This window comes from Oncorhynchus nerka, linkage group LG14 (genome assembly GCF_034236695.1).
Source record: "Oncorhynchus nerka isolate Pitt River linkage group LG14, Oner_Uvic_2.0, whole genome shotgun sequence".
Classification (NCBI taxonomy): domain Eukaryota; kingdom Metazoa; phylum Chordata; class Actinopteri; order Salmoniformes; family Salmonidae; genus Oncorhynchus; species Oncorhynchus nerka.
In genome coordinates, this window is record NC_088409.1 from 83,258,352 (window position 1) to 83,286,026 (window position 27,675).

The following is a 27,675-nucleotide window of genomic DNA, read 5'->3' on the forward strand; positions in this document are numbered from 1 at the left end:
TAGTCACTTTAATTATTCCACTTTAATAATGTTTACATATCTTGCATTACTCATCTCATATATACTGTATTCTATATTATCTATTGCATCTTAGCCTATGCGCTCTGACATTGTTCATCCATATAATGATATATACTTTTTCCATTCCTTTACTTAGATGTGTGTGTATTAGGTATTTGTTGTGGAATTGTTAGATGTTACTTGTTAGATATTGCTGCACTGTAGGAACAAGAAGCACAAGCATTTCGCTACACTCGCAATAACATCAGCTAACCATGTGTATGTAACCAATACATTTGATTTGATAAGGATAAGTGTCATAGTGTGTATTGTATTTGTGATGGACAGAGTTCTTCTGTTGAACTGCAGGCTGTGATGATACAGGCAGGGAAGAAATGTCATATAATAAGTGGTCACAATTTTTCTATTTTTAAGAACTCAGTCTGGGTCTCAACTTGCCGTTGCCAGTTAGAATAATAGAATACACAAGGTGCAATTTCGAGATTTGGTTGTGCATCAGCAGTTGTTCTCTTATGTCCAGTCACTCAATTAGCCCATGTCAGCTAAAAATATGTAGATTGGTAAATTAGTCTAGTCAGCTATCTAAATGTATCTAATCATCTGACCATGAAGGGCAAGTGCCTAGGGGTCCTGACCTCTAAGGTGCCCCCATTGACTTTGGTAGTCCCTCTAACCCAGATGTCATACTAACATGCCATAAGTCATTGTAAAATGTGTAGAATTGCAGGAGATTAGCTTAAAACTGCACATTAATCAACGTTTCAGTAAAAGTGCCGGTTTTAGCCAGCCGGCTAATTTTCAACTGTAGTCCCTGGGCAGGTTATTAAAAACAATTACAATATAGACAATCATTGAGCAGTGAGCACACGCAGAGCAACATAGGACAAGCAAGACATAGCATACAGACAGAGCAACATAGGACAAGCAAGACATAGCATACAGACAGAGCAACATAGGACAAGTAAGACGTAGCATACAGACAGAGCAACATAGGACAAGTAAGACGTAGCATACAGACAGAGCAACATAGGACAAGTAAGACGTAGCATACAGACAGAGCAACATAGGACAAGTAAGACGTAGCATACAGACAGAGCAACATAGGACAAGTAAGACGTAGCATACAGACAGAGCAACATAGGACAAGTAAGACGTAGCATACAGACAGAGCAACATAGGACAAGTAAGACGTAGCATACAGACAGAGCAACATAGGACAAGTAAGACGTAGCATACAGACAGAGAAACACAGAACAAAAAGCAGCAAGACACAATTCATAAAAGCAACAAAGTGTTTCCACACCTCACAAGCTACAGACAACATGGAAAGCGGCAATACACAGCTAGGAACCATGTTCACAAATCTGATTGACCTTTAGCCATGTCTTCATGCGTTTTGTGAAAGTGCGATATGTGGTGCAGTTATGTGTGTCTGATGGCAGTGTATTCCAGACATGGGAAGCTCCCATAGAGGAAGCGGATTTACTAAAGGTGCTTTTCCTTAAGGGAACTATACAGTCACCTCTCATAGCAGACCTTGTGGATCTGCTGCCATATGTTTGGGTTTTCTGTTTAACAAAAATACTGAGTGGAGGGGGAGCCAGGCCATTTAGGATCTTGAATACAAGACATGCGTCGGTGTATTACACAAGATTTTCCCAACTCAGGAGCTCATGCTTTCTGAGGATGTAACAGTGATGATGGCTATTGGGCTTCCAATCAAGCACTTTGAGAGCCTGTTTGTAGACAGACTGAATAGGTTTTAATGTTGTACAGCAAGCTTGGGCCCAACTAGTCAAGCAGTATGTTAAGTGGAGGAGTATCATAGATTTGAAGTACAGTTTTGCTACCTCTGTAGTCAAACTATTTCGTATAAATCGGAAATTAGCTAGGTTGAATTTGGTTATCTGAATTACCTTTTTCACCTGCTTTTTAAAAGAGAGGTTGGAATCAAGTATGATGCCAAGGTACTTAAAATCAGATACCACCTGGAGCTTCTCCCCTGACACATAGACATCTGGCTCAGTAGCATCTGTTGCCCTCTGTGAAGAACATGCAAAAAGTTTTCACATTGAGATGCAAACACGAGTCACTGAGCCACTTTGTGACCTGGACCATTACAGTAGTGAGTTCTTGTGCAGCTTGTTGCTTGCTCTTTGCATGCACATATATCACTGTATCATCTGCATACATTTGAACTTCAGATCCAGTACAGACAGAAGGCAGATCATTAAATGTACAGGCTGAACAGGAGGGGCCCCAGTTTTGACCCTTGGGGCACACCCACATCATAGCTAAGAGTGGGCGACAGCTCATTGCTCACTCTGACACACTGAGTTCTGCCTTCAAGGTATGATTTCATCCATCTCAAGGCATCGGAGGAAAAGTTGAACTTGGACAATTTTGTGATGAGAATCTCATGGTTAACAGTATCAAAAGCCTTCCTTAGGTCCAGAAACAAAGCCCCAACAAAGTCCCCTTTGTCCATCTTGGACTTCACATTTTCCAGAAGAAAGCAGTTGTCCGTTTCTGTGGAGTGTTTTGCTCTGACTAAACTGCATGGAGTGTAATGTGAAGGAGTTGTTGTTGAGGTGGGCAATCAGTTGTTCTGCTTCACACTTTTCAACAACCTTTGACACCACAGGTAGTATACTAATGGGCCTGTAGTTACTCACGTCAGCAGGGTCACCCGATTTAAAGATGGACGTTAATTATGGCCAACTTCCATACCCTTGGAAACACCCCGAGACCAATAGATGTGTTGGTGACCTTAGTAATGGGGCCAATGAGTGACTCTTTGTAGTTTTTAAGAAAGGTAGAGTCCAGCCCAAACACATCTTTGGCTTTAGAGTTATTTAGTGAGCTAATCACCTTGTTCACCTTTGACTCAGAAACCTCCCTTATGATGAAGACAGGTTGAGTGTATTTACTATCACTGAGCCAAAAATCCAGTGAAGGGGTTCTGTGTCAGTACCCTGACAGGGTCAATAAAGTAGGAATTGAAGGATAATGCTATTTTGACTGCATCCTGTGTTAGATTGTTATTCACCATGATTTCTAGTCTTTTTGCAGTGTTGCTATGGTCTTTCCCTGTTAACTTTTTTAGATTCTCCCAGATCAATTTAGAATTTCCCTTTGCTTCACCAATTATGTTAATAAAAAAGTTTGCCTTGGCCTGTCTGATTTCTTTCATCACCTTATTTCTCAACATGGTAAACCTACGTCTGTCATGCTCTAATATGGATCTTAGTGCTATTTTTAGAGCATCTCGTTCTTTCATCAATTTCCAGATTTCTCCATTTAGCCAAGGAAGAGGGCTCTTTTGGCCAGGTTTGGATTTGATTTTCTTTAGGAAACCATTTATTGTAGTCTGGATTGTGGATAGAAAACTTGACTATCAGTTTCCACGTCTGTATAGGACAAGAGATCATTCCAGTTAATTCCCTTAAATGCGTTTTCAAAATAGCTTAATTCACTCTTAGGTATTCTTAGTTGATCCGGCTTTCTAACAGTAGAGGTTAAACTTGCTCTTAGACAGCTTTCTGGCTATAAGTGTCAGATTATGATCAGATAGCCCAGTAACCATATTGAATGATTTAGTCACTCTCTCTGGTTTATTACTGAACACTAAATCAATGTGGTGTGGTCATCCTGTCTGGGTTGACGCCCCCCCTTGGGTTGTGCCATGGCGGAGATCTTTGTGGGCTATACTCAGCCCTGTCTCAGGATGGTAAGTTGGTAGTTGAAGATATCCCTCTAGTGGTGTGGGGGCTGTGCTTTTGGCAAAGTGGGTGGGGTTATATCCTTCCTGTTTGGCCCTGTCCGGGGGTGTCCTCGGATTGGGCCACAGTGTCTCCTGACCCCTCCTGTCTCAGCCTCCAGTATTTATGCTGCAGTAGTTTCGGGGGGCTAGGGTCAGTTTGTTATATCTGGAGTACTTCTCCTGTCCTATTCGGTGTCCTGTGTGAATCTAAGTGTGCGTTCTCTAATTCTCTCCTTCTCTCTTTCTTTCTCTCTCTCGGAGGACCTGAGCCCTAGGACCATGCCCCAGGACTACCTGACATGATGACTCCTTGCTGTCCCCAGTCCACCTGGCCGTGCTGCTGCTCCAGTTTCAACTGTTCTGCCTTATTATTATTCGAACATGCTGGTCATTTATGAACATTTGAACATCTTGGCCATGTTCTGTTATAATCTCCACCCGGCACAGCCAGAAGAGGACTGGCCACCCCACATAGCCTGGTTCCTCTCTAGGTTTCTTCCTAGGTTTTGGCCTTTCTAGGGAGTTTTTCCTTGCCACCGTGCTTCTACACCTGCATTACTTGCTGTTTGTGGTTTTAGGCTGGGTTTCTGTACAGCACTTTGAGATATCAGCTATATAAATACATTTGATTTGATTTGATTTGATCTGTGTTTTAGAGCAACAAGTCACCCTGGTTGGCCCTTTAACTAGCAGTGTAAGGTCAAAGGTATTAGTGATCCGTTTGAGGGTTTTCCTACAAAACTTGTCTTCATAATTAATGTTAAAATCTCCCATTAAGATGACCTCTTTCCCAAAGTCACATTCCCTAAGCATGTTATTAAACTGATCAAAAAACACACGTTTGGTGTTAGGTGGCCTATACATTCCAATAAGGGTAAAATACATTTGGGGAGACAGTGTAACGTTCAGGCCAATACATTCTAGTTCATTATCACATGACCACTCAATTTGTTTACATCGGATATGTTCTTTAATGTAAATCATCACACCCTCCTCTTCCTTCAATCCTGTCTCTCCTGAAGACATTGTAGCCAATCACAATCAAAGCAGCATATGGAGAGGTTTTATGGAGCCGTGTCTCTGAGAGGCAGAGGAAGTCAAGGTTGGAGACTGTGAGTAGATGTTGAATTTGATCACTTTTTGGAATGACACTACGAATGTTGACATTACATGGTGAGTCAACGCAGAACATTTCAAGAACTTTGAAAGTTTCTTCAAGTGTAGTCGCAAAAACCATCAAGCGCTATGATGTAACTGGTTCTCATGAGAACCGCCACAGGAAAGGAAGACCCAGAGTTACCTCTGCTGCAGAGGATAAGTTCATTAGAAATTGCAGCCCAAATAAATGCTTCACATAGTTCAATTAACAGACACATCTCAACATCAACTATTCAGAGGAGACTGTGTGAATCAGGCCTTCATGGTCGAATTGCTGCAAAGAAACCACTACTTAAGGACACCAATAAGTAGAAGAGACAAGCTTGGGCAAAGAAACATGAGCAACCAGTGTAAATCTGTCCTTTGGTGTGATGAGTCCAAATTTGCTTTTTTTTGGTTTCCAACCGCTGTGATGTGTGGTTCCCACCGTAAAGCATGGAGGAGGATGGTGTGATGGTGTGGGGTGCTTTGCTGGTGACACTGTCAGGGATTTATTTTGAATTCAAGGCGCACTTAACCAGCATGGCTACCACAGCATTCTGCAGCGATACGCCACCCATCTGGTTTGGGCTTAGTGGGACTATCATTTTTTTTTCAACAGGACAATGACCCAACACACCTCCAGGCTGTGTAAGGGCTATTTGACCAAGAAGGGGAGCGATGGAGTGCTGCATCAGATGACCTGGCGTCCACAATCACCCGAAGTCAACCCAATTTAGATGGTTTGGGATGAGTTGGACCGCATAGTGAAGGAAAAGCAGCCAACAAGTGATCAGCACATGTGGGAAGTCTTTAAAGACAGTTGGAAAAGCATTCCAGGTGAAGCTAGTTGAGAGAATGCCAAAAGTGTGCAAAGCTGTCATCAAGGCAAAGGGTGGCTACTTTGAAGCATCTAAAATATGTTGATTTGTTTAACTTTTTTTGGTTACTACATGATTCCATAGGTGGTATTTCATGGTTTTGACGTCTTCACTATTATTCTACAATGTAGAAAATAGTCCAAATAAAGAAAAGTCCTTGAATGAGAAGGTGAGTCCAAACTTTTGACTGGTACTGTAGGTCCTGGAATTCAGGAGGCTTGGCCCCAGTGATGTACTGGGCTGTTCAGCCCTCCTTTTCTTATAATCCATGATCAGCTAAATTATCTTGCTCACATTGAGGGAGAGGCTGTTGTCCTGGCACCACACTGCCAGGTCTCTGACCTCCTTCCAATAGGTTGCCTCATCCTTGTCAGGGATCAGGCCTACCACTGTTGTGTTGTCAGCAAACTTAATGATGGTGTTGGAGTCATGCTTGGCCACACAATTGTGTGTTAACAGGGTGTACAGGAGGGGACTCTGCATACACCCCTGAGGGGCCCCAATGTTGAGGATCAGCGTGGCAGATGTGTTGTTGCCTCCCCTTACCACCTGGAGGCGGCCCGTCCAGTTGCAGAGGGAGGTGTTTAGTCCGAGGGTCCTTAGCTTAGTGATGAACTTTGTGGGTACTATGGTGTTGAACGCTGAGCTGTAGTCAATGAACAGCATTCTCACATAGGTGTTCCTTTTGTCCAGGTGTGAAAGGGCAGTGTGGAGTGCAATTGACATTGCGTCATCTGTGGATCTGTTGGGGCGGTATGCGAATTGGAGTGGGTCTATGGTTTACGGCATCATGTTGTTGATGTGAGCCATGACCAGCCTTTCAAAGCACTTCATGGCTACCAACGTGAGTTTTACTGTGCGGTAATCATTTAGGCAGGTTACCATCGCTATCTTGGGCAAAGGGACTATGGTGGTCTGTTTGAAAATGTCAGTGAAGACATTTGACAGCTGGTCTGCGCATGCTTTGAGTACATGTCCTGCTAATCCGTTTGGCCCCGTGGCTTTGTGAATGTTAACCTTTTTAAAGGTCTTGCTCACATCGGCTACGGAGAGTGTGATCATGCAGTCGTCCGGAACAGCTGGTGCTCTCATGCATGCTTCAGTGTTGCTGGCCTCAAAGCGAGCATTAAAGGCATTTAGCTCATCTGGTAGGCTCGCATCACTTATCAGCTCGTGGCTAGGATTCCCTTTGTAGTCCATAATAGTTTTCAAGCCCTTCCAAATCCGACCAGCGTCAGAGCCGATGCAGTAGGATTCAATCTTTGTCCTGGCGCTTTGCCTGTTTGATGGTTCGTATGAGAGCATAGTGGGATTTCTTATAAGCATCCGAATTAGAGTCCAGCTCCTTGAAAGCTGCAGCTCTAGCCTTTAGCTCGGTACGGATGTTGCCTGTAATGTTGCCTTTAATGTTTAAGGACTCTTGAAAGATTAGTCCAAATTAGGACGAAAAAGAGATCCTAATAAAATCACATCTGTGTGTTTCTATAACAACACGCTCTTGTCCTCCTACAGCCGGTCCACAACATGGGCTCCAGTGGTTACGGTAGCCATGGCAGCAACGGTTCCCACTGGAATGGGAAAACTATTGAGAACAGGAAAATCCACACCGGTGAGTTGGTACCACTCTCTGCATTTTTTTCTGGTTGTCTTCAGTATTCTAAATCATTGTCTTGTTATTTTCTCGGCTAGATCACTTACTCTGTCTCTCTTCCCCACTCAAACCATCTCTCTCTCTCTCTCTCTCTCTCTTTCGGTCTTACAGAGGACATTCCAGGAGATCTGTAAAAGGGTCCACATGTTGAAGAGTCAGGACCAGCAGATCTACTTTCCCTCTCCCTCCAAACCTGAATCCAGGAAAACCACAGACAGTAAGTGGTGTTTGTGTGTGTTGGGAAATATTGACATTTTTTGAGTTTGTAAAATAGTGTGTGTTTGCTAACAGATGCATCTCCAGCAGGAGCACAGCAGCATAAGATTCCTGTGACGTTTCTGAAGTACTCAGCGGTGCCACCTCTGCTTGTCAAGGACATTACTGCTACTGCTGCTGCCAGTGTGGAGGAGCTCACCTGTTATGACCAGACTGTCTACTCCTACCAGCAGATCAGCTGTCTGGACAGTGTCATCAGGTATCTGGAGAGCTGCATCACCCCCGTCACGGTGAAGAGGAAGTACCAGTTCTCCTCCTACACCGCATTCTCCATGCATGCTTCACGGTGGGAACTACAAATGCATAGATCATCTGTTCACCTACTCTGCATCTCACAAAGACACGGCAGTCTCAAATTTGGACTCATCAGAAGTGACTATAGATAATAACAGAGACTAGCAGCAGTGTAAAAAGAGAGGGGGGGGGCAGGAAATTGAAATAGTCTAGGTAGCCATTTGATTAAATGTTCAGGAGTCTTATGTCTTGGGGGTAGAAGCTGTTTAGGAGCCTCTTGGACCTAGACTTGGCGCTCTGGTACCGTTTGCCATGTGGTAGCAGAGAGAACAGTCTATGACTAGGGTGGCTGGAGTCTAGCAATTTTTAGGGCCTACCTCTGACACCGCTTGGTATAGAGGTCCTGGATGGCAGGAAGCTTGGCCCCAGTGATTTTTTTTTTACCTTTACTTAACCAGGTAGGCCAGTTGAGAACAAGTTCTCATTTACAACTGTGACCTGGTCAAGATAAAACAAAGCAGTGCGACAAAAACAACAACACAGAGTTACACATAAACAAACATACAGTCAAGAACACAATAGAAAAATATATGTGCAGTGTGTGCAAACGTAGAGAGTAGGGAGGTAAGGCAATAAATAGGCCATAAAGGAAAAATAATTACAATTTAGCAAATTAACACTGGAGTGATAGATGTGCAGATGATGATGTGCATGTAGAGATACTGGGGTGCAAAAGAGCAAGAGGATAAGTAATCATATGGGGATGAAGTAGTTGGTGTACTATTTGCATATTGGTTGTGTACAGGTTCAGTGATCGGTAAGCTGCTCTGACAGCTGATGCTTAAAGTTAGTGAGGGAGATATAAGACTCCAGCTTCAGTGATTTTTGCAATTCTTCCAGTCATTGGCAGTAGAGAACTGGAAGTAAAGGCGACCAAAGTAAGTGTTGGCATTTGGGGATGACCAGTGAAATATACCTACTGGAGCGTGTGCTACGGGTGGATGTTGCTATGGTGACCAGTGAGCTGAGGTTAGGCGGGGCTTTACCTAGCATATACTTATAGATTACCTGGAGCCAGTGGGTTTGGCGACAAATATGTAGTGAGGGCCAGCCAATGAGAGCATACAGGTCGCAGTGGTGGGATGGCACTGTGATAGACTACATCCAGTTTGCTGAGTAGAGAGTTGGTTGTGCCCAACTATATATTCTCTCAAATGGGACAGATGGGTGAAATATGACAGCTGGGACAGATTGGTCAAATGGCTGCAGCACCTACACTTTTCTAAGTTCCTGAGCAGCCCCCATACCAGCCCCAACCAGCCTACACCTCCCAGCATCCCCATCCCCTGGAATTCCCACTCAGAATACCTTCAACCCCCAGCAGGTCTTCCAAGCCCCTCAGATGGCTCACACTACCCAGCAGCCCTTCCAAACCACCTACTCTATCCAGCTGCCTTTCCCAGCACAGACGGCCTACACTACCCAGCAGGCCTTCCCACCCCAGCCATCCTTCCCAGTGCAGGCTCAGTTTGTCCCCCAGGCTTCCTACCCCACCCAAGCCTTCCCCTTCGGCCTGCCTTCCGAGTCCCCCAAAGCACTGGCCATGGAGAACGGAGAGTGTCCCTTTCCTCCACCCCTTCCTCCACTGGACTGTTTGTCTCGCTGCAGCTCGCCCCTGCAGCTCAACCTGCTGCAGCTAGAGGACAACATGGCACCCCCTAGTGGAGCAGTACAGCAGCACTGTACAGCAGCACTGTACTGCAGTGTTTTCACTGTGAGAACTCTTCCTGTGACCAGCTGAACATCCTGCTGCATGATGAGACCGACTCATCCTCTGTGTCTGGCTCCGGTTCTGGATCTGGGTGTAGATCTTGGTCCTGCTCTGGTGACAGGGGAACATCAAGCAGTGCCTCTGGTAGGAGGAATGGTCAGCACAAACACAGCAGTCATCCGTACCTCACCTTGCCCAACCAAACTGCAACACTGTGTCTCTCTCAAACTCTCAACCTCACATTACCTCACATTATCCCTCTGTCTCAAGGCTCATGCCTTTAAATATTCCTCTTGTCTTTAGGGAGCAATGACACCTGCAAGTACTATGGCCGTGTGGACTCCCTGGAGAATGACCCCAAGGTCAAGGCTAAGGCCAGAGGGTGGAGGCTGAATCCGAGGCTGGAGCCAAGTCCATAGTTAAGGCCAGGGGAGGGGGATGGAGAACACTTCATCGAGTATGTCCACCAGGAACCCCTTTGGCTGCTCATGGCCAACGCTGACGAGAACATCATGATGACCTATCAGATGCCCTAATAGTAAATGATTGACAGGACCACCCACCAATAGCAGAAGGGGGTCATTGTGGGGATAGTTTTCTTATGACTTGGTTTTTGATTGGTATTTTATTACTGTTCCTATTGAATCTTGCTTGAAAACAATGTCAATTGCTGAAAGGAAGTGAATGTTTACTTGCTCTTTGCTTATAAGTACCTCCGTTTTTGTTAGTAGCTTGTGACAACAATATTTCACCATGATGGTTCTATTCAAGCCATTCTAACAGAATGTTGCCCCAAACTATAGAGACAATGATTTCTACTGACCAACACTAGTGCACCTTATCTTTAAAGTTTGCAGATAATAATAACAAGTAATGAAATAGGAATTATGATCATACTTAGTAATTGGCTATTAGCTAATTATGAAGGCCATGATTGTAACACTATGAAGAGTAGATGAGAAGCACTGTTGTTAATAATTTATAATAGAGCTCTCTCTCTCTCTGTGTCCTGCAGGGACATCCAGAAGGTGTTGAGGGAGGACCAGAAGAGGCTGACACTGATGCAGAAGGATCAGCCGCATTTCTCCTCCATCCAGCGGAGGGAGCTAGTGAAGGAACAGCCCTGGGTGAGGAGGGGGGCGTCTGCCCAAGGCCATCAACGTCAAGGTACGTCAAATGTCAGGCTTCACACACACACACACACCTCTCACACTCAAACACACATGCACATGTATACACACACAGAGATGAGTCTGTCTTCATGTGGGTCAATAGTGTACTAACCTAGACATATGGGCTAATTACAGATGGGCTGTGTACAGCTGCAGCGATCGGTAAGCTGCTCTGACAGCTGACGCTTGAAGTTAGTGAGGGAGATAGAAGTCTCCAACTTCAGTGATTTTTGTAATTAGTGCTGCAGGATGCAAATTTCTGTTTGAAAAAGCTAGCCTTTGCTTTCCTAATTGACTGTGTATATTGGTTCCTGACTTCGCTGAAATGTTGCATATTGTGGGGACTATACGATGCTGGTGCAGTACAGGTGTTTTTGTGTTGGTCAAGGGCAGTCAAGTCTGGAGTGAACCAAGGTCTATATCTGTTCTTAGTTCTAAATTTTTTTGAAAGGGGCATGCTTATTTAAGATGGTGAGGAAAGCACTTTTGAAGAACAACCAAGAATTCACTACAGACGGAATGAGGTCAATATCCTTCCAGGATACCCTGGCCAGGTCGATTAGAAAGGCCTGCTCGCTAACGTGTTTTAGGGAGTGTTTGACAGTGATGAGGGGTGGTCGTTTGACCGCGGACCCATAACAGACGCAGGCAATGAGGCAGTGATCGCTGAGATCCCGGTTGAAAACAGCAGAGATGTATTTAGAGGGCAAGTTGGTCATGATGATATCTGAGGGAGCCCATGTTTACGGATTTGGGGTTGTACCTGGTAGGTTCCTTGGTCATTTGTGAGAGATTGAGGGCATCTAGCTTAGATTGTAGGACCGCCGGGGTGTTAAACTGAGTTGAGATCTTTCTGCTGTAAAGTTATGAATCTTGTTGCTCCTTGCATCTGTCCGTCATCGCAGCAGTGAGCTGGTCCATTTTTAGCCCAGTGGGCCTGTCTAACCTGGGTGTTTTTCCTCAACATTTTCATTATCTGGCAAAAAATTGGGTCCTCAATAGAAAAAATGTGCCTGTGTGGGGGCCTCGCAGGAAAAATTTGGCCACATGTTAGAAAAGGCCAGGGGCGATTTCTGGTCCCAGTCCGCCCCTGGCAGTCATACTTGAACAACAGTGACAATCAGACAGTATAAATATATACTTACTACAGATGTTTTATTTTTCTTTCAAACAAAGCCAAATCAATTAATTCATCCAGACTCTGCAGTCTCACACTCTCTTGCATATGTAAGGTACTGCAGGTTGATCCTCATAAGTAATCAAAGTTACACCATTCTCTTTTTCAGTTTGTGAATGTCCTGTGTAACAGGCTGTGAATGTAATAGTCTATTGTCTTCAGGTTTTACCTATATGAGATTATGTGGACTTGGCTTAGACAATGGACAGTCACCTACATAGTTCTGTTGGTTTGAAGGAATGGATGCCATTTTAAACTAGTCATTTATTGTTTTTTCCAAGAGTAAGGCAGCTCAGTGGAGCAACAATATTTATAAAACTGAGTTCCTAAACCTCTGCATTGTTAGTTAGCGTATTTCCTATGGATACATGCACAGTGCAAATACTGTAATTTTCTCACTTTTTTCATGTATAAATTTGAAATGTTATTGTTAACCTTTACGTGTAAGTACTAGGGTGACTGTATTTTCCTCCATGCTATTAATGGGAGGTGTGACGCCAGTGCTGAATAAACAGGATATTGGGAACCAAACCAGCTCTATATACAGTGAACAGGGATCCATGTCAATGCAGCTGGACATAAACCATATAGCAACTTGGGTTATGAATGCATAGGAAACTGCCTGGAACAATAGCATTATCAAATCACATTTTATTTGTCAAGTGCTGAATTACAACAGGTACTTTACCATGATATGCTTACTCACGAGCTCTTTCCCAACCATATAGAGTTGAAAAGTAATAAAAGAACAACAACAAAAGGAAATGGTAACACAATAACAAGGTTATATACAAGGAGTACCGGTACAGAGTCAATGTGCAAGGGTTACAGGGTAGTTGAGGTAATATGTAGATGAAGGTAGGGGTAAAAGTGACTAGGCGATCGGCATCAGCGTGTGTGTGCGTATCTATTGTATGTGTGTGCGTGTCTATTGTATGTGTGTGCGTGTCTATTGTATGTGTGTGTTGTAGTCTCAGTGTAGCATGTGTGAGAGTGTGGGTAGAGTCCAGTGAGTGTGCACAGAACCAGGGCAAGGAATGTCCGTGCAAAAAACAAATTCATATGTTAGTGTATATTTGTCTAATGGTATATGTCACTGTATATTTGTCTCATGGTATATATCAGTGTATATTTGTCTCATGGTATATCAGTGTATATTTGTCTCATGGTATATATCAGTGTATATTTGTCTCATGGTATATATCAGTGTATATTTGTCTCATGGTATATGTCACTGTATATTTGTCTCATGGTATATGTCAGTGTATATTTGTCTCATGGTATATGTCAGTGTATATTTGTCTCATGGTATATGTCAGTGTATATTTGTCTCATGGTATATGTCATTGTATATTTGTCTCATGGTATATATCAGTGTATATTTGTCTCATGGTATATGTCATTGTATATTTGTCTCATGGTATATGTCATTGTATATTTGTCTCATGGTATATGTCAGTGTATATTTGTCTCATGGTATATGTCAGTGTATATTTGTCTCATTGCCATTTTGAGAACCTGATATTTTAGCACAGTTCATTGCGTTTTTTGTAGGTGCATTAAAATGTTAATGTTTCCTTTCCCCCCAATGTTGATCTGGACAAGTAAGGGTTTGTTTTGTTGGGATGGTGGTCCATGGGGTTTTCACCCTACATTTTACTTGAATGTCAGCTGGAACCTGATGAAGACGATGAAAACCCAGATGGTAAGATTGTGACTATTGTTCAAAAGCAACAGGCAATTTCTAATATAGGCCTATTGGGATATTGGCTTCTCTGACTCAAATCAGTATAGTCTCTGGGAGGGTTATCTTTGTATGAGTGTTGTGGGTGAAAGCATCAAACACAGCGGGGAAAGCTCAAGAAACTGTCAGAGCGGTGAAGGGCTCGGCTGAAGCGTTCTGTTGTCATGTCAGTGTCCCGCCCTGGCCATAGAGAGGCTTTTATTCTCTATTTTGGTTAGGCTAGGGTGTGACTCGGGTGTGCATTCTAGTTTCTTTATTTCTATATTTTCTTTTTATTTGTTTTTGGCCGAGTGTGGTTCCCAATCAGAGGCAGCTGTCTTTGTCTCTGATTGGGAATCATACTTAGGCAGCCTTTTTCCCACCTGTGTTTTGTGGGTAGTATTTTTCTGTATAGTTTATTTGCCTTACAGAACTGTTCGTGTTTTCACTTTGTTATTTTTGTTCGAGTGTTTGAGTAATAAAGAATTATGAACACTTACCATGCTGCGTTTTGGTCCATGCCATCCATAAAAATCCGTGATTATTCTTTAGAGTCAAAGACAGCTGAGAGGAGAGACTCATCCAAGGATGAAATGGGAGTCCCAGGGGATCCGTTTCAGAACCATATGCTCCAATCCACGTTTGAAAGCCTCATGCCAACTGGCACCGGTCACTAACCTTTAACCCCGGAATTGAAATTCACCATCACGAATCCGCAGCTGATGCGTTAGGATGCTGTGCAATTGTTAATTTGCCTTTATCATTCACTGGATGCTAAAACGAATTTTGTAATATCACCAACATGTGACCTTAGATTAATGGTGATTATGCGCCTTTATGATAAAGATGGGAAACAGACCCGTAGTCCCTGTAATGATGCAACAGGCTGCTTTATGCACATTTTGAACTATGGGTTTACCAAGCAGCAACAGGCTTTGAAAAACTAATGAGGAAAATGGCTCATGATACAGACGTCATCATGGCAAAAAATCTAATACAAAACGATAAAGTCGTTTTGTATTAGCCTAAATTATAAATATGTGTTTTCCTACTCTTGAACCTTTAGGTCTACATTTCTCTCACTCCGAAATGTCCTTTGACAGGTGCAAAGACGAATCAAAGCTATAGGCTACAGCTGTGTCTGTGTCAGTATCTCTCAACTCGCTGGCTTTGTCGCCATTCTGTCAAATGGTAGCCTGCCGATCCAAAGCTTTGATCATTGCGTCCTCTGCTTCCATGCCCGTTGTTCCACCTCGCTAAATGTGTGGCCCAGGTTTGACCAGCGACAAGGCTGCTCAACGCTAATCCGACTCGTTAGCCATTCAGTCCTTCATCAAAAGATGACAACAGTCTGAATCTATTAATGTGTATTTGACAAGAAATGCCAAAAGTGCCTGTAGTTGCAAAATCACCCAGCTATTTCAGTGTTTTTTTCCAGTGGACTTTAATCTTTATCATTGGCACTAAGTGTTAGGGCACAGTCGGTCTACTGTAATTGTGATTGAAACATGTCTGTCTAAGCAAATCAATGAGCAAAGGAGGTTGAACGTGCTCATACTCCACCGTGAGAGCCTATAGGACCTGTCATGTTCTTATCAGTAGTCTATATGCAGCGAAGCCGGGTGCGTTTTCATGGTCAAAAGGCCAAGTAGGCTAATTGCTTTGGATAGCTGCGCGTAATTATGATTTAGCGCTAATATTCAATTCACAAATGTCTTTCAATATTGACTTCTACATGATTTGTGGACTCTGTTTCCAGGTGCTTTAAAAATACTGAATGATTAAATGCCTCAAGAAATGGATTTTGATTATGGGAGCATGGCGCTGGCCTTTCATAGGCCTATCGTTTTGTTTCAATGCCTTTTAATTGGTTTACTTTTTAATCATTCTTTAAGATGGTGTAAACAATCTAATTTTACACATGAAGACTCATTTTGATTAAATGATTTTATTAATCACATTGACATTTTAAGGACAAAACATTCTACACATTGTTACAGCGTCAAGTGGTTGGGGAAGTGTTTCTTTTAAATGTTACAGGGCGAGTAAACAAGGGCCTTTTTTCTGTACGAATCTTAATTAACTGGAAACATTTTTTATAGCCTATTCAAGGCATCACAATAGTTTTTTCTTATGCAAATCCTCTTTACATATTAAGATATTTACAAAAACAAACATGAGCAGTTCCCAATTGCGCAAAAGAAGGAAGTGAATTTCCAGGTATGTAACAGACGATGTCACAACCTGGGGCCAGGTAGACTCCAAACGTTTCTATTAAATCCCAAAGGCGGACAGTTGACCAGAACGGGCCACTACCAGGGCCTCCACATGGACTTGTAGTAGCTGATAGTGGGCATGTTCTGGGCCTGTTGGTTCCCCAGAACGTCGGTAGCGCCCTGGTTGTGCTCGCTGTCTGTCTCGCACAGGTCCTCACTGGAGGTGGTGGAGGCGACGGGGGAGAGGGCCGAGGAAGAGCCGCTGGATATACTCCTGCATCCAGGTGAGGCTAGTGCCGCGCACACTGCCTCGCCGGCTTGCCAAGTGCTGCCGTTGTTGCTGGAAGTGTCCGAAATTATATCCATAACCATGTCCTGTGAGTGATCCTCGTTAAAGGGCATACACTCCAGCAGGTGGTTCAGTAGCTCGGCCGCCACCGTCGCGTCTATCCCGGGACAGTTGGACACAAACATATGGACCTCATGCATGCACTGGATGTAGCCTGCTGCAAACCGCTCGCTGGCCTCCCGGTTCATGATGTCAGTCTCTGAGGAAGAAAGGAAATTAGGCCTACTTTGATTCAATTGCACTCCCACTTTGGGCGTTATGATAAGCAGCACCTGATCTATGCCTAAATGCAATTTAATGAGTGGATGGAAGGGTCGATGGTGTATGCCATTGCTCACAGATTACCTTGGGGACGATCCTTGAGAATATGCTCCACTTTTTTCACCGTCATCTCCAGTACCTCTGCGTTCTCCACCTTTGACTGAAACCGAGGGGAGACAAAGTTAAACATATTAGATTACATTCGCTTCTATTGTATGACAGGTGCGCCAGGTGAGTCTACAGCAGGGGAGGGGCGACAAACTCACGTCGGTGTCAGCGAGCAAGGTCCGGAGCTCCTGCAAACTCTCATTGATACGAGCACGCCTCTTCTTCTCCACCAAAGGTTTTCTTGCCTGTAACAATGACACATAGGCCAGTTAGTACGTTGTAACAATGTAATAACTACATTACTAGGGTGGGCTACTCTATAGAATGGGATCAGCGACGCTACAACCACAGATGACCGGTACCTTTCTATCCCCTTTATTAATCCCGTAGTAGTCATCCTCATCCATGCCAAATCCGTTCTTGATGTGCAGAGCCGAGGGGGCCATGTTGGTTTTGAGCCCGAGCAGTGCAGTCAGTCTGAGATCCCAGTTTGTATTCCACTGCTATTTTCCCGATCCGTGAAAGAGAGCAGCTGGCAAACGGACCCGGTCAGAGAAAATCTAAACACGACAGGCGAGACGCCCTGTGATTATTGTACAATCGTCGATAAACGTACTGCTGGCGCTAAAGAGCTGGTGTAGCTATTTATAAGGACTAATTTGCATATGAATGTGTGGTTTGTCTGCACTAGCCAGCGGACAACAGTGTACACCCAGTGAGAGCCAATCAGAGCCCGTTCCTTTGTCTTCGGCCAGCCCTTGCTGCGCGGTGAGGATCAGTAGTGGTCACAATAATTCATATATTGGGTTGCGTATTCGGCGTCAGTGTATTTTGTTGTTGTTCAACCGAAGGCTATTCATTTCGGCTAAAGTTTAATAATGACAATTTTGGGGAAAAAATACAAAAGTAACTTAATAAAAGTACATTGCATGTTATTAACACGTCTTTTGTACCATCTGTTTGTGTCCTCCATAACTGTACAGTATAGGCTATATTCTGTGAAAATGAATAGGATGGGACAGAGGCTGCTATCACAAATTATATATCCATTTGTAACAGCCTTTGTTGGTGGAAGAAGGTAAGGACCAAGGTGCAGCGTGGTATATGTCCATATTTATTCAAATGAACACGGAAATAACGAAGAGAAACGACCGAAAACATTTCTGGCTGGTGCAGACACACAACAGAAAACAATCACCCACGAAACACAATAGAAAACAGGCTCCCTAAATATGGTTCTCAATCAGGGACAACGATTGACAGCTGCCTCTGATTGAGAACCATACCAGGCCAAACACAGAAATAGCAAATCATAGAAAAACTAACATAGACAACCCACCCAACTCACGCCTTGACCATTCTAAAACAAAGACACAACAAAAGAACTAAGGTCAGAACGTGACACCATTCATTATTCGTTGGGTTATCAAAGCTCCAATGTGTCCAATGTATTTCACCAGGTAGGCCAATATAACTATTTATGGCAGAACACAGATAGATATTATGCAGATACCATGGGTAGGAAAAAAACATTTTAGAGAGACATTTCTTTGGATGTGGAGTATTTTGTAATATATTTGTTTATTTCAAATCCTGACTGCTGATTATCTCAAGACTGAGTCATTTTTTCTCTTCTAATATTTTGTTGCCCTACCCAGTCCCATTTTTTGTATGTCCCTGTTCAGGGCTCTGAAGATTTCCCCAGCGCGGGCTCTCGGATGTAACGCGATGCCTCAGTTGGCAGCTGCTGGCAGAGGCCCCTGGGCCTAAACTGAATCAGCCTGGGAATTAAGGGTCCTTCCCCAAAGAAAGCGACAGGTGTTAGCCTGCGCCTCATTTGTTCTCTCCCTTTGGTGATTTGGATTCAACTGCACTCTCAGATGCCACATTCCCCTTAAAACGCACAGAACAAATAGGTTCCCAAAACCTGCTAAATAGACCCGACTTAGTTTTAAATTATACTCTTTAAAAGTCATGCATGTTTGTATTTGCTCATCGCTTACAGTTATACCTCCAAAATAGCTTCAGGTTTTTGTTCAATAACAATTGGGTTATTATGGTTGTGTTCACACAGGCAGCCCCATTCTGATCTTTTGCACAATTATTGGCAAAAGAGCTGATTTGGTTGGTCAAAAGACCAATTAGTGTAAAAAAAATATCAGAATGGGGCTGCCTGTGTAAACGCAGCCTATGTTATGTCTAGAAATGGACTCTTATCCATTATCCCCATTTCACTGTCTGTGTTTTTCTTTAGGTGTTTAACCATTTGGCGTCGTTGCATGTGTACATATGTACAGCGTATTGACATGCAAATGACATGCATTAGCGCATTTGTGTCTATCTAAACAAGCACGAAAATGTGTCCTGTCACCAGATAAACAACATGATACCATTACGCGTGAGTTTTACACACAAGGTTTTTGCTGCAGCAATTAGGCACCAGTAACAAATACACAACCTAAATGAAGGCCGTGTCCAGGGCTTTTGAAGTGGAGGGGTTTGGCACCTCGCCACCCCCACGTTCCGCTCCAGCTCTCCTCTTAATGGTCTGGACTGGGGAGAGAGCAGCTGTCTCGGCCCGCTTTTATTCGAGAAACCGCAGAGAGATCGGGCGCACTTCTCCATCTCTTCTCTTTTCTCCCCTCTCTGCCGCCACACGGTGGCTTCATTAGCTCTGTGGCCAATTATTATAGAGGGACCATGTACTACAGAAATGTTTTAAATGTTCGAATTCAATAATTTCTTTAAAATGCACCCAGTAGGCCTATGAATAACATTCATTTGTCGGAGAAAAAAATGATTCACTATTGTAAACAAATAATGGTTTGCCAATACACCTCTGCTGTCTTCAACCAAGATCTCAGCGATCACTGCCTCATTGCCTGCATCCGTAATGGGTCAGCGGTCAAACGACCTCCACTCATCACTGTAAAACGCTCCCTGAAACACTTCAGCGAGCAGGCCTTTCTAATCGACCTGGCCGGGGTGTCCTGGAAGGATATTGATCTCATCCCGTCAGTAGAGGATGCCTGGATATTTTTTTTAAATGCCTTCCTAACAATCTTAAATAAACATGCCCCATTCAAGAAAATTAGAACCAGGAACAGATATAGCCCTTGGTTCTCCCCAGACCTGACTGCCCTTAACCAACACAAAAACATCCTATGGCGTTCTGCATTAGCATCGAACAGCCCCCGTGATATGCAGCTGTTCAGGGAAGCTAGAAACCGTTATACACAGGCAGTTAGAAAAGCCAAGGCTAGCTTTTTCAAGCAGAAATTTGCTTCCTGCAACACTAACTCAAAAAAGTTCTGGGACACTGTAAAGTCCATGGAGAATAAGAACACCTCCTCCCAGCTGCCCACTGCACTGAAGATAGGAAACACTGTCACCACTGATAAATCCACCATAATTGAGAATTTCAATAAGCATTTTTCTACGGCTGGCCATGCTTTCCACCTGGCAACTCCTACCCCGGTCAACAGCACTGCACCCCCAACAGCAACTCGCCCAAGCCTTCCCCATTTCTCCTTCTCCCAAATCCATTCAGCTGAAGTTCTGAAAGAGCTGAAAAATCTGGACCCCTACAAATCAGCCGGGCTAGACAATCTGGACCCTTTCTTTCTAAAATTATCTGCCGAAATTGTTGCCACCCCTATTACTAGCCTGTTCAACCTCTCTTTCGTGTCATCTGAGATTCCCAAAGATTGGAAAGCAGCTGCGGTCATCCCCTCTTCAAAGGGGGGACACTCTTGACCCAAACTGTTACAGACCTATATCTATCCTACCATGCCTTTCTAAGGTCTTGAAAGCCAAGTCAACAAACAGATTACCGACCATTTCGAATCTCACCATACCTTCTCTGCTATGCAATCTGGTTTCAGAGCTGGTCATGGGTGCACCTCAGCCACGCTCAAGGTCCTAAACGATATCTTAACCGCCATCGATAAGAAACATTACTGTGCAGCCGTATTCATTGATCTGGCCAAGGCTTTCGACTCTGTCAACCACCGCATCCTCATCGGCAGACTCGACAGCCTTGGTTTCTCAAATGATTGCCTCGCCTGGTTCACCAACTACTTCTCTGATAGAGTTCAGTGTGTCAAATCGGAGGGTCTGCTGTCCGGACCTCTGGCAGTCTCTATGGGGGTGCCACAGGGTTCAATTCTTGGACCGACTCTCTTCTCTGTATACATCAATGAGGTCGCTCTTGCTGCTGGTGAGTCTCTGATCCACCTCTACGCAGACGACACCATTCTGTATACTTCCGGCCCTTCTTTGGACACTGTGTTAACAACCCTCCAGGCAAGCTTCAATGCCATACAACTCTCCTTCCGTGGCCTCCAATTGCTCTTAAATACAAGTAAAACTAAATGCATGCTCTTCAACCGATCGCTACCTGCACCTACCCGCCTGTCCAACATCACTACTCTGGACGGCTCTGACTTAGAATACGTGGACAACTACAAATACTTAGGTGTCTGGTTAGACTGTAAACTCTCCTTCCAGACCCATATCAAACATCTCCAATCCAAAGTTAAATCTAGAATTGGCTTCCTATTTCGCAACAAAGCATCCTTCACTCATGCTGCCAAACATACCCTTGTAAAATTGACCATCCTACCAATCCTCGACTTTGGCGATGTCATTTACAAAATAGCCTCCAATACCCTACTCAACAAATTGGATGCAGTCTATCACAGTGCAATCCGTTTTGTCACCAAATCCCCATATACTACCCACCATTGCGACCTGTACGCTCTCGTTGGCTGGCCCTCGCTTCATACTCGTCGCCAAACCCACTGGCTCCATGTCATCTACAAGACCCTGCTAGGTAAAGTCCCCCCTTATCTCAGCTCGCTGGTCACCATAGCATCTCCCACCTGTAGCACACGTTCCAGCAGGTATATCTCTCTAGTCACCCCCAAAACCAATTCTTTCTTTGGCCGCCTCTCCTTCCAGTTCTCTGCTGCCAATGACTGGAACGAACTACAAAAATCTCTTAAATTGGAAACACTTATCTCCCTCACTAGCTTTAAGCACCAACTGTCAGAGCATCTTACAGATTACTGCACCTGTACATAGCCCACCTATAATTTAGCCCAAACAACTACCTCTTTCCCAACTGTATTTAATTTATTTATTTATTTTGCTCCTTTGCACCCCATTATTTTTATTTCTACTTTGCACATTCTTCCATTGCAAAACTACCATTCCAGTGTTTTACTTGCTATATTGTATTTACTTTGCCACCATGGCCTTTTTTGCCTTTACCTCCCTTCTCACCTAATTTGCTCACATTGTATATAGACTTGTTTTTTTTTACTGTATTATTGACTGTATGTTTGTTTTACTCCATGTGTAACTCTGTGTCGTTGTATGTGTCGAACTGCTTTGCTTTATCTTGGCCAGGTCGCAATTGTAAATGAGAACTTGTTCTCAACTTGCTTACCTGGTTAAATAAAGGTGAAATAAAAAAATAAAAAATACTGTAGTTTAAAATAATTATGAACGTGTTACCTTCTACTACTACCAGTAGGCCCTACACAAATATTACCAGTGATTAACCAAACACTCGTTTACTCAAGGGTTTCTTTTATTTTGACAGTTAGCTGTACATTTATGGCCTGTCCAACTGGACCAGATAATGAATTTAATATTACTAAATCCAGTTGCTTATATTCATTCACACTGCAAGCAAGAGTCTAATAAATGAAATACAATGAATGTTATAAGCCTAATAATTTTTAACCATTTATAAATGTACTATAATATGTAGTAGCTGTAGGCCTCAGCATCATTCATATATTTTTTAACGTGGATTAATCTCATGATGTTGATAGGATCAAAACAGCCCTCTATATATAAGAGGGAGAAAGTGTGTGTGTGTGTGTTCACATAAAGAAAATAGATAACTGCAGAAATTGCATAGACATTTGTATTAATATTGGTTAATAATATAGACAAAGAAGGGAGCAGAACAAAAGCTAGACTAGAGCTAAGAAGCTAAATGTTTTTCTTATTTAATAAATAAAGACGTTAATACAATAAATATAAGAAAAATATGAATAAGCGCCTTCTACAATGCAGGCTACGGAAAATAGACTTTGGAGAGGAAGTACTGAAAGGTCTGTATATATAGCACACCTAGATCAGGAACACAACCGCCCCACAATCGAACACAATGTCTTCTGAGTAGCATATCTATAAGATACATAACAGAGGAGGGTCTAACGTAAAGATCCAGCACGCCAGTACAGTTTACCAGGGCCTCCACATCTCCAGCATGCCCAGGTGGGGGCTGAGGTGCTGGGGGCTCCCAAGCAGGAGCAGGGGGCTGTCCTGGGGCCCCACCATGTGGGACAGGGGCCCCTCCCTCTGTCCCTGCCTACCAGACCTGGGGTCCCCTCTGAGGGGTGTAGTGGGGGCTCCAGGCCCCTGGCTGGGTGGGTGGGTGTCAGGCCTGAGGTTGGGGTTGGCCTGAGAGAGGCGCTCTTCACTGGAGCGGGGCAGGGATTTGAGCAGGTGGTTGAGCAGGCGGGAGCCAAGAGCTTTATCCATCCACTCGCAGCTGAGCAGCATGTTGTGGACCTCCTGCATGCACTGGATGTAGCCTGTGCTGTACTTCTGCTGTGCATCTAGGTCTAAGTTGGGGTCTGCTGTGGATGGGAGGAGACACTGGGTCAAACATGGGTCATAGCGTCATCTGTTGGTGGCAGGATGTAATTGCATCCAGACTGGCCTATTGCCCAAAATAAATGAGTAATTATTATATCGATGTTTTTAATTATTTAACTTGTTAAGTCAGTTAAGAACAAACTCTTATTTACAATGACAGCCTACCCTGGCCAAACCTGGACAACGGTGGGCCAAATGTGCGCCACCTTATGGGACTCCCAATCACGGCCAGATGTGATACAGCCTTGATTCGAACCAGGGACTGTAGTGAGGCCTCTTGCACTGAGATGCAGTGCCTTAGACCGCTGCGCCACTCGCATAATGCATTGCAGTGTTTAATCCTGTCCCTGGGCACTCAAAGGGGTGCACATGTTGTGTGTTTGTCGCAGCACTACACACATGATTCCACTAATCAAAGGTTTGATGATGAGCTGGTTAGTGGAATCAGGTGTGTAGTGCTGCGACAAACACAAAACATGTGCACCCCTTTGAGTGCCCTGGACCAATATTAAGAACACTTGACTAATCAATTGTTTTAAGTTTAAACCAAGAAAGAATATGGATCAAAACTAAATTAAATAATAAAGCTAAATGAGTACTAATACTCACATGATTATTCTTATTGTTCTTATTGATGGTTATTCAATCACTGATGAAAATATTCCCACCAGTCTCCATTAAATGTGTCTAACATTCCAACGTGCTGACACGGCTCCAGCTGCTTACATAGACTATTATATGCAGGCACAACTTTGAAAACTCTCCTGGCACTTGCTTCTTCAGTCAAGCCACTTGATCGGACACTTACCACTGAATCTATGAGTCTGAACATTCTGCAGGTGTTTCACTGTCATCTCTAGAATGTCCGCCTTTTCAACTTTCGATTGCTGTTTGGGGAAATGGAAAGTTAGGGTCAACGAATAGAGTCTTTCACACTCCATATAATTGAGCATTTATAACAATTAAAATAGTGTATATAGGCCTACCCACATCAAGACTGAACGCCCCGACCACGGTTTCTTTCAGTTGATCCAAGCAGTTATTAATCCTCTCGCGTCTTTTCCTCTCAATTATCGGCTTCCGCAGCTAGAGATGGAAAGCGATGGGTTAATGGCGACCAGACAGTCACAAAGTGGACCAGACAATCATTAAGTGTGAGCATATCCGATATAATACACCTGTTGATTAGGTTTATATATATATATCCGCGGGAACAAAGGCAATACCTTTCTCTCCTCCTTGGCACTCGATTGTTTCCCCACGTTGTGAGCCATGGTGCTAGCTGTCATCTATCCTTTACGCTCCGTATAGTTGTGTAGTTAGAGTATAGCTCTCCTCTCCCGGCTGAGTCTAGGGTCTGTAAGGCCCTCCGCACCACGCACCGCTCTTATTTATAGGGCAGAATTAGCATTTGAATGCTCGAGCTCTTTGGCCGAGGTATTTTCCCACACACGGGGTCGCTCCCAGCGCCCGCTCCCATCAGTCAGGGATGACAGGTCACTGCCTCTTTTCAATAGCCGAGCTACCCGCCCTGGAAAAAAAATACATGAGACAGATGTCCACCCCCCCCCTATCCCCCCCTCGCTCTCTCTGACTCTCTCTCTTTCTCGTGACGCAAAGCGTGCGGGTCCCCTCAGGATTTTCATTCGCAGTGCCGAACAAGAGTGAGTAAATTCCGTGGTTACACCAGGGACCCCTTGACTATTCATGCCAATGAAATGGGACAGCGTTAGGCTTACCCGAGAAAAGGCGAAACCTATCCGCTTAAGTCTCACATAGAAAAAATACCCACAACGCCCTGTGGTCATTGTTATCAGTCTGTATCGTTGTCGATACTGGCAAGTGGTCAGGGAAGTGTTGATGATGAGAAACTTTAGTGACTAAATCCTGAGTCAAGAGTAAGCCTAAACTAATTGCTCTGAAAAATTAAGCCAAAAACCTATAACGAAAAGTGTCAATATTTTTTATTGAATGTAGCCTATATGCTTTTCCTGAGATGTACCCTAAATGATGTTCGCGTAATGGCAAGGGATATTGTATATGTTCATGACTGAAAAGCCTATAGCAATTACATTCAAAGTTAATGACGATTATATCAAACTGTTTTCAACTCTGCCCTCGTTCAACAATTTAGTAGGTCTAGGCTCCTCAACGGATTTTCTAAAGTTGGTCAGATTTCAATCGAATGAATTGATTAAAATTCAATACATCGATTGAAAGTGCTTGTTTCATGTTCTGAATTTCTTTGTAATAAAATTAAATCCCATCACCTACTGGTTCTGCAGGTGCGGGATATGGATGAGTGTAGTTAAGGCCTAATTCCACATGAATTCCGATGCTCTTTGGGTTGTCTAATATCAACAAGGATAAATGACTTGGACATCATGTCGGATATTGATCATGATTTATTATTAATGAAAAAAAATATTTTTTTTTACTTACAACTTTGATTAGCCTGAGCCAGACAGAGGAAGGGTTTGAAAACTGTAAGCTAAACATATGTTGTCAATTTTTCTAACTCCGAGTTAGGGAGAGCAGATGTCAGAGTGACCACACGGACAGATGTCCCTCCCGCGAGCCGGCCTTAGGCTAAGGAATCACGGCGGCGGCTCTGTGTTTGACTTGAGCGACACGACTGCCGGGCGAACGCTAGAACGTGGGAAACCCTACCGAACAATGGGCGGTATTCAGCCGAACCTAATCACCATGAAGAGAGTACTAACCTTGTGGAAGGACAAGTGGACGGTCCAGACTGGGAGAAGGCTCTCTCTCAGTGAGCCCCGGAGTAGGAAGTGACTAATGGGAAGTTAGGGCAGGTGCGCCCTGACCGCTGTTTTTCTGTCAGGTGTGTGACCATCCAGCATCACAATAAAGCGTCAGTATGAGCAATAGCTTATTGTGTGGTCGTTGATCACTTTATTTGGATTATTCATGAGCTATATTTGTATATCACATTGTTATGCATGAGAATAGCATATGGGCCTAGTTGTGAAATTAGTGGTCATAACACTTGTTGAATTTGCAAACATGAAACAGTGTAGCCTAAAGTGGTCAATTCGAATTGAAGACAGTCAATTCAGGAAGTAATTTGAATTTTTAATAAAAAATAATACAACTTTTGAAAATAAATAGCTTCTACTTTTCAGTTTATTAGAAGTCATTGAAAAAGAAAATAATAATAATTGAATTGGAATTTCAGTTTGTTTCCTGAACCCTGAATGGTAGCCTATTAACAATACATGACATGTCAAAACAGCTTACCTAATTTTTGCATGAGCTATGGATGATATTGTTGTTTTTTATTTGATAGATTCATTTAGACTAAAGGGGATGTGGTCCTTAGAGCCTTAACGAACCTTCAGTAGGCAGTTGGCACTGACAGAAGACAGGCAAGTATACAAGGCTTTGAATTAGTGGACCGGAATAAGTTCACTTTCTAAACCACTTATAAATCCAGACGGTAGGCCTATACAGTCACAATGGGTGGCTTTCTGAAGAGGCTGTGTGGCTGATGAATTCAGTGGTGGGGTCTCTTGTGAAACTCCAGAAAACTTGGGTGACTTTTGGGGAGGCATTTGACCATTCAAAGCCCAATGGGACATATGGTCACGCGACCCACGTGCAGTCAGCCGCTTGTCTCTCGTCACTAGGAAACCTCCTTCAGAGGGTCACACATAAATAACCCACGGTCGCGGCACATGCGTCCTTTTCCAGAAAGTAGCGACCACCGACAGAAAAACTTGTTACGTTCACAGGACTGTATCTATATAGTGTCACAAGGCAAAAACATTTTCGTGGATCACATTTTTATATAGGCCTACCTAATTGATCCAATTGTCTATTCAATGTTGGAGTGCCAATTTGTGACATTTTTGTGCAGGCACTATAATGGGGACTTATAGAAAGTTCCATCATGTTATGGGTTGGTGGCACAGAAGGGCCAAAAATCAACTAATCGATCAAAATAGTTGAGGCAACAGCAGAGAGAATATCAGAGAGCCCGAATTAAAAGGCCAATTTGTAAAGAGGTGCTCGCGCCCTTTCCTGCTGTTCTCTCTATTACCATCTGGTCACGCGTCCTCGTGATCAGAATTAGCGTGAGAATGACAATGCCACAATAGTTCCCATTCCCAGACGCCCTAAACGGCACTCGTTTTGGCTGCTAATTATGAGGAACACAATCATTCCTGTTGGGCCAGTGTGCCCGTCTACATCCGCTTTTTTAGGTCACTTATTCCGGAGCTAGAGGCATATATA

General features: G+C 43.6%; 2 protein-coding genes and 1 pseudogene across 2 annotated transcripts; 1 reads left to right on the forward strand and 2 right to left on the reverse strand.

Annotated features, from left to right (window-relative positions):
- The first annotated feature begins 627 nt into the window (after positions 1 to 627).
- Positions 628 to 12,222, forward strand: LOC115141315 (period circadian protein homolog 2-like; annotated as a pseudogene).
- Positions 12,223 to 15,738: 3,516 nt separating this feature from the next.
- Positions 15,739 to 17,429, reverse strand: LOC115142213 (transcription cofactor HES-6-like). The gene is made up of 4 exons (XM_029681671.2): positions 17,103 to 17,429; positions 16,899 to 16,985; positions 16,717 to 16,792; positions 15,739 to 16,570 (listed from the first exon to the last, which is right to left on the reverse strand). The coding sequence occupies exons 1-4, from the start codon at positions 17,184 to 17,186 to the stop codon at positions 16,119 to 16,121; spliced, it is 699 nt and encodes a 232-aa protein (XP_029537531.2). The 5' UTR covers positions 17,187 to 17,429; the 3' UTR covers positions 15,739 to 16,118.
- Positions 17,430 to 22,315: 4,886 nt separating this feature from the next.
- LOC115142212 (transcription factor HES-1-like) lies at positions 22,316 to 24,913 on the reverse strand. The gene is made up of 4 exons (XM_029681670.2): positions 24,645 to 24,913; positions 24,409 to 24,504; positions 24,227 to 24,305; positions 22,316 to 23,399 (listed from the first exon to the last, which is right to left on the reverse strand). Exons 1-4 carry the CDS (start codon positions 24,705 to 24,707, stop codon positions 23,002 to 23,004), a joined length of 636 nt encoding a protein of 211 aa, XP_029537530.2. The 5' UTR covers positions 24,708 to 24,913; the 3' UTR covers positions 22,316 to 23,001.
- Between the last annotated feature and the right edge of the window lie 2,762 nt (positions 24,914 to 27,675).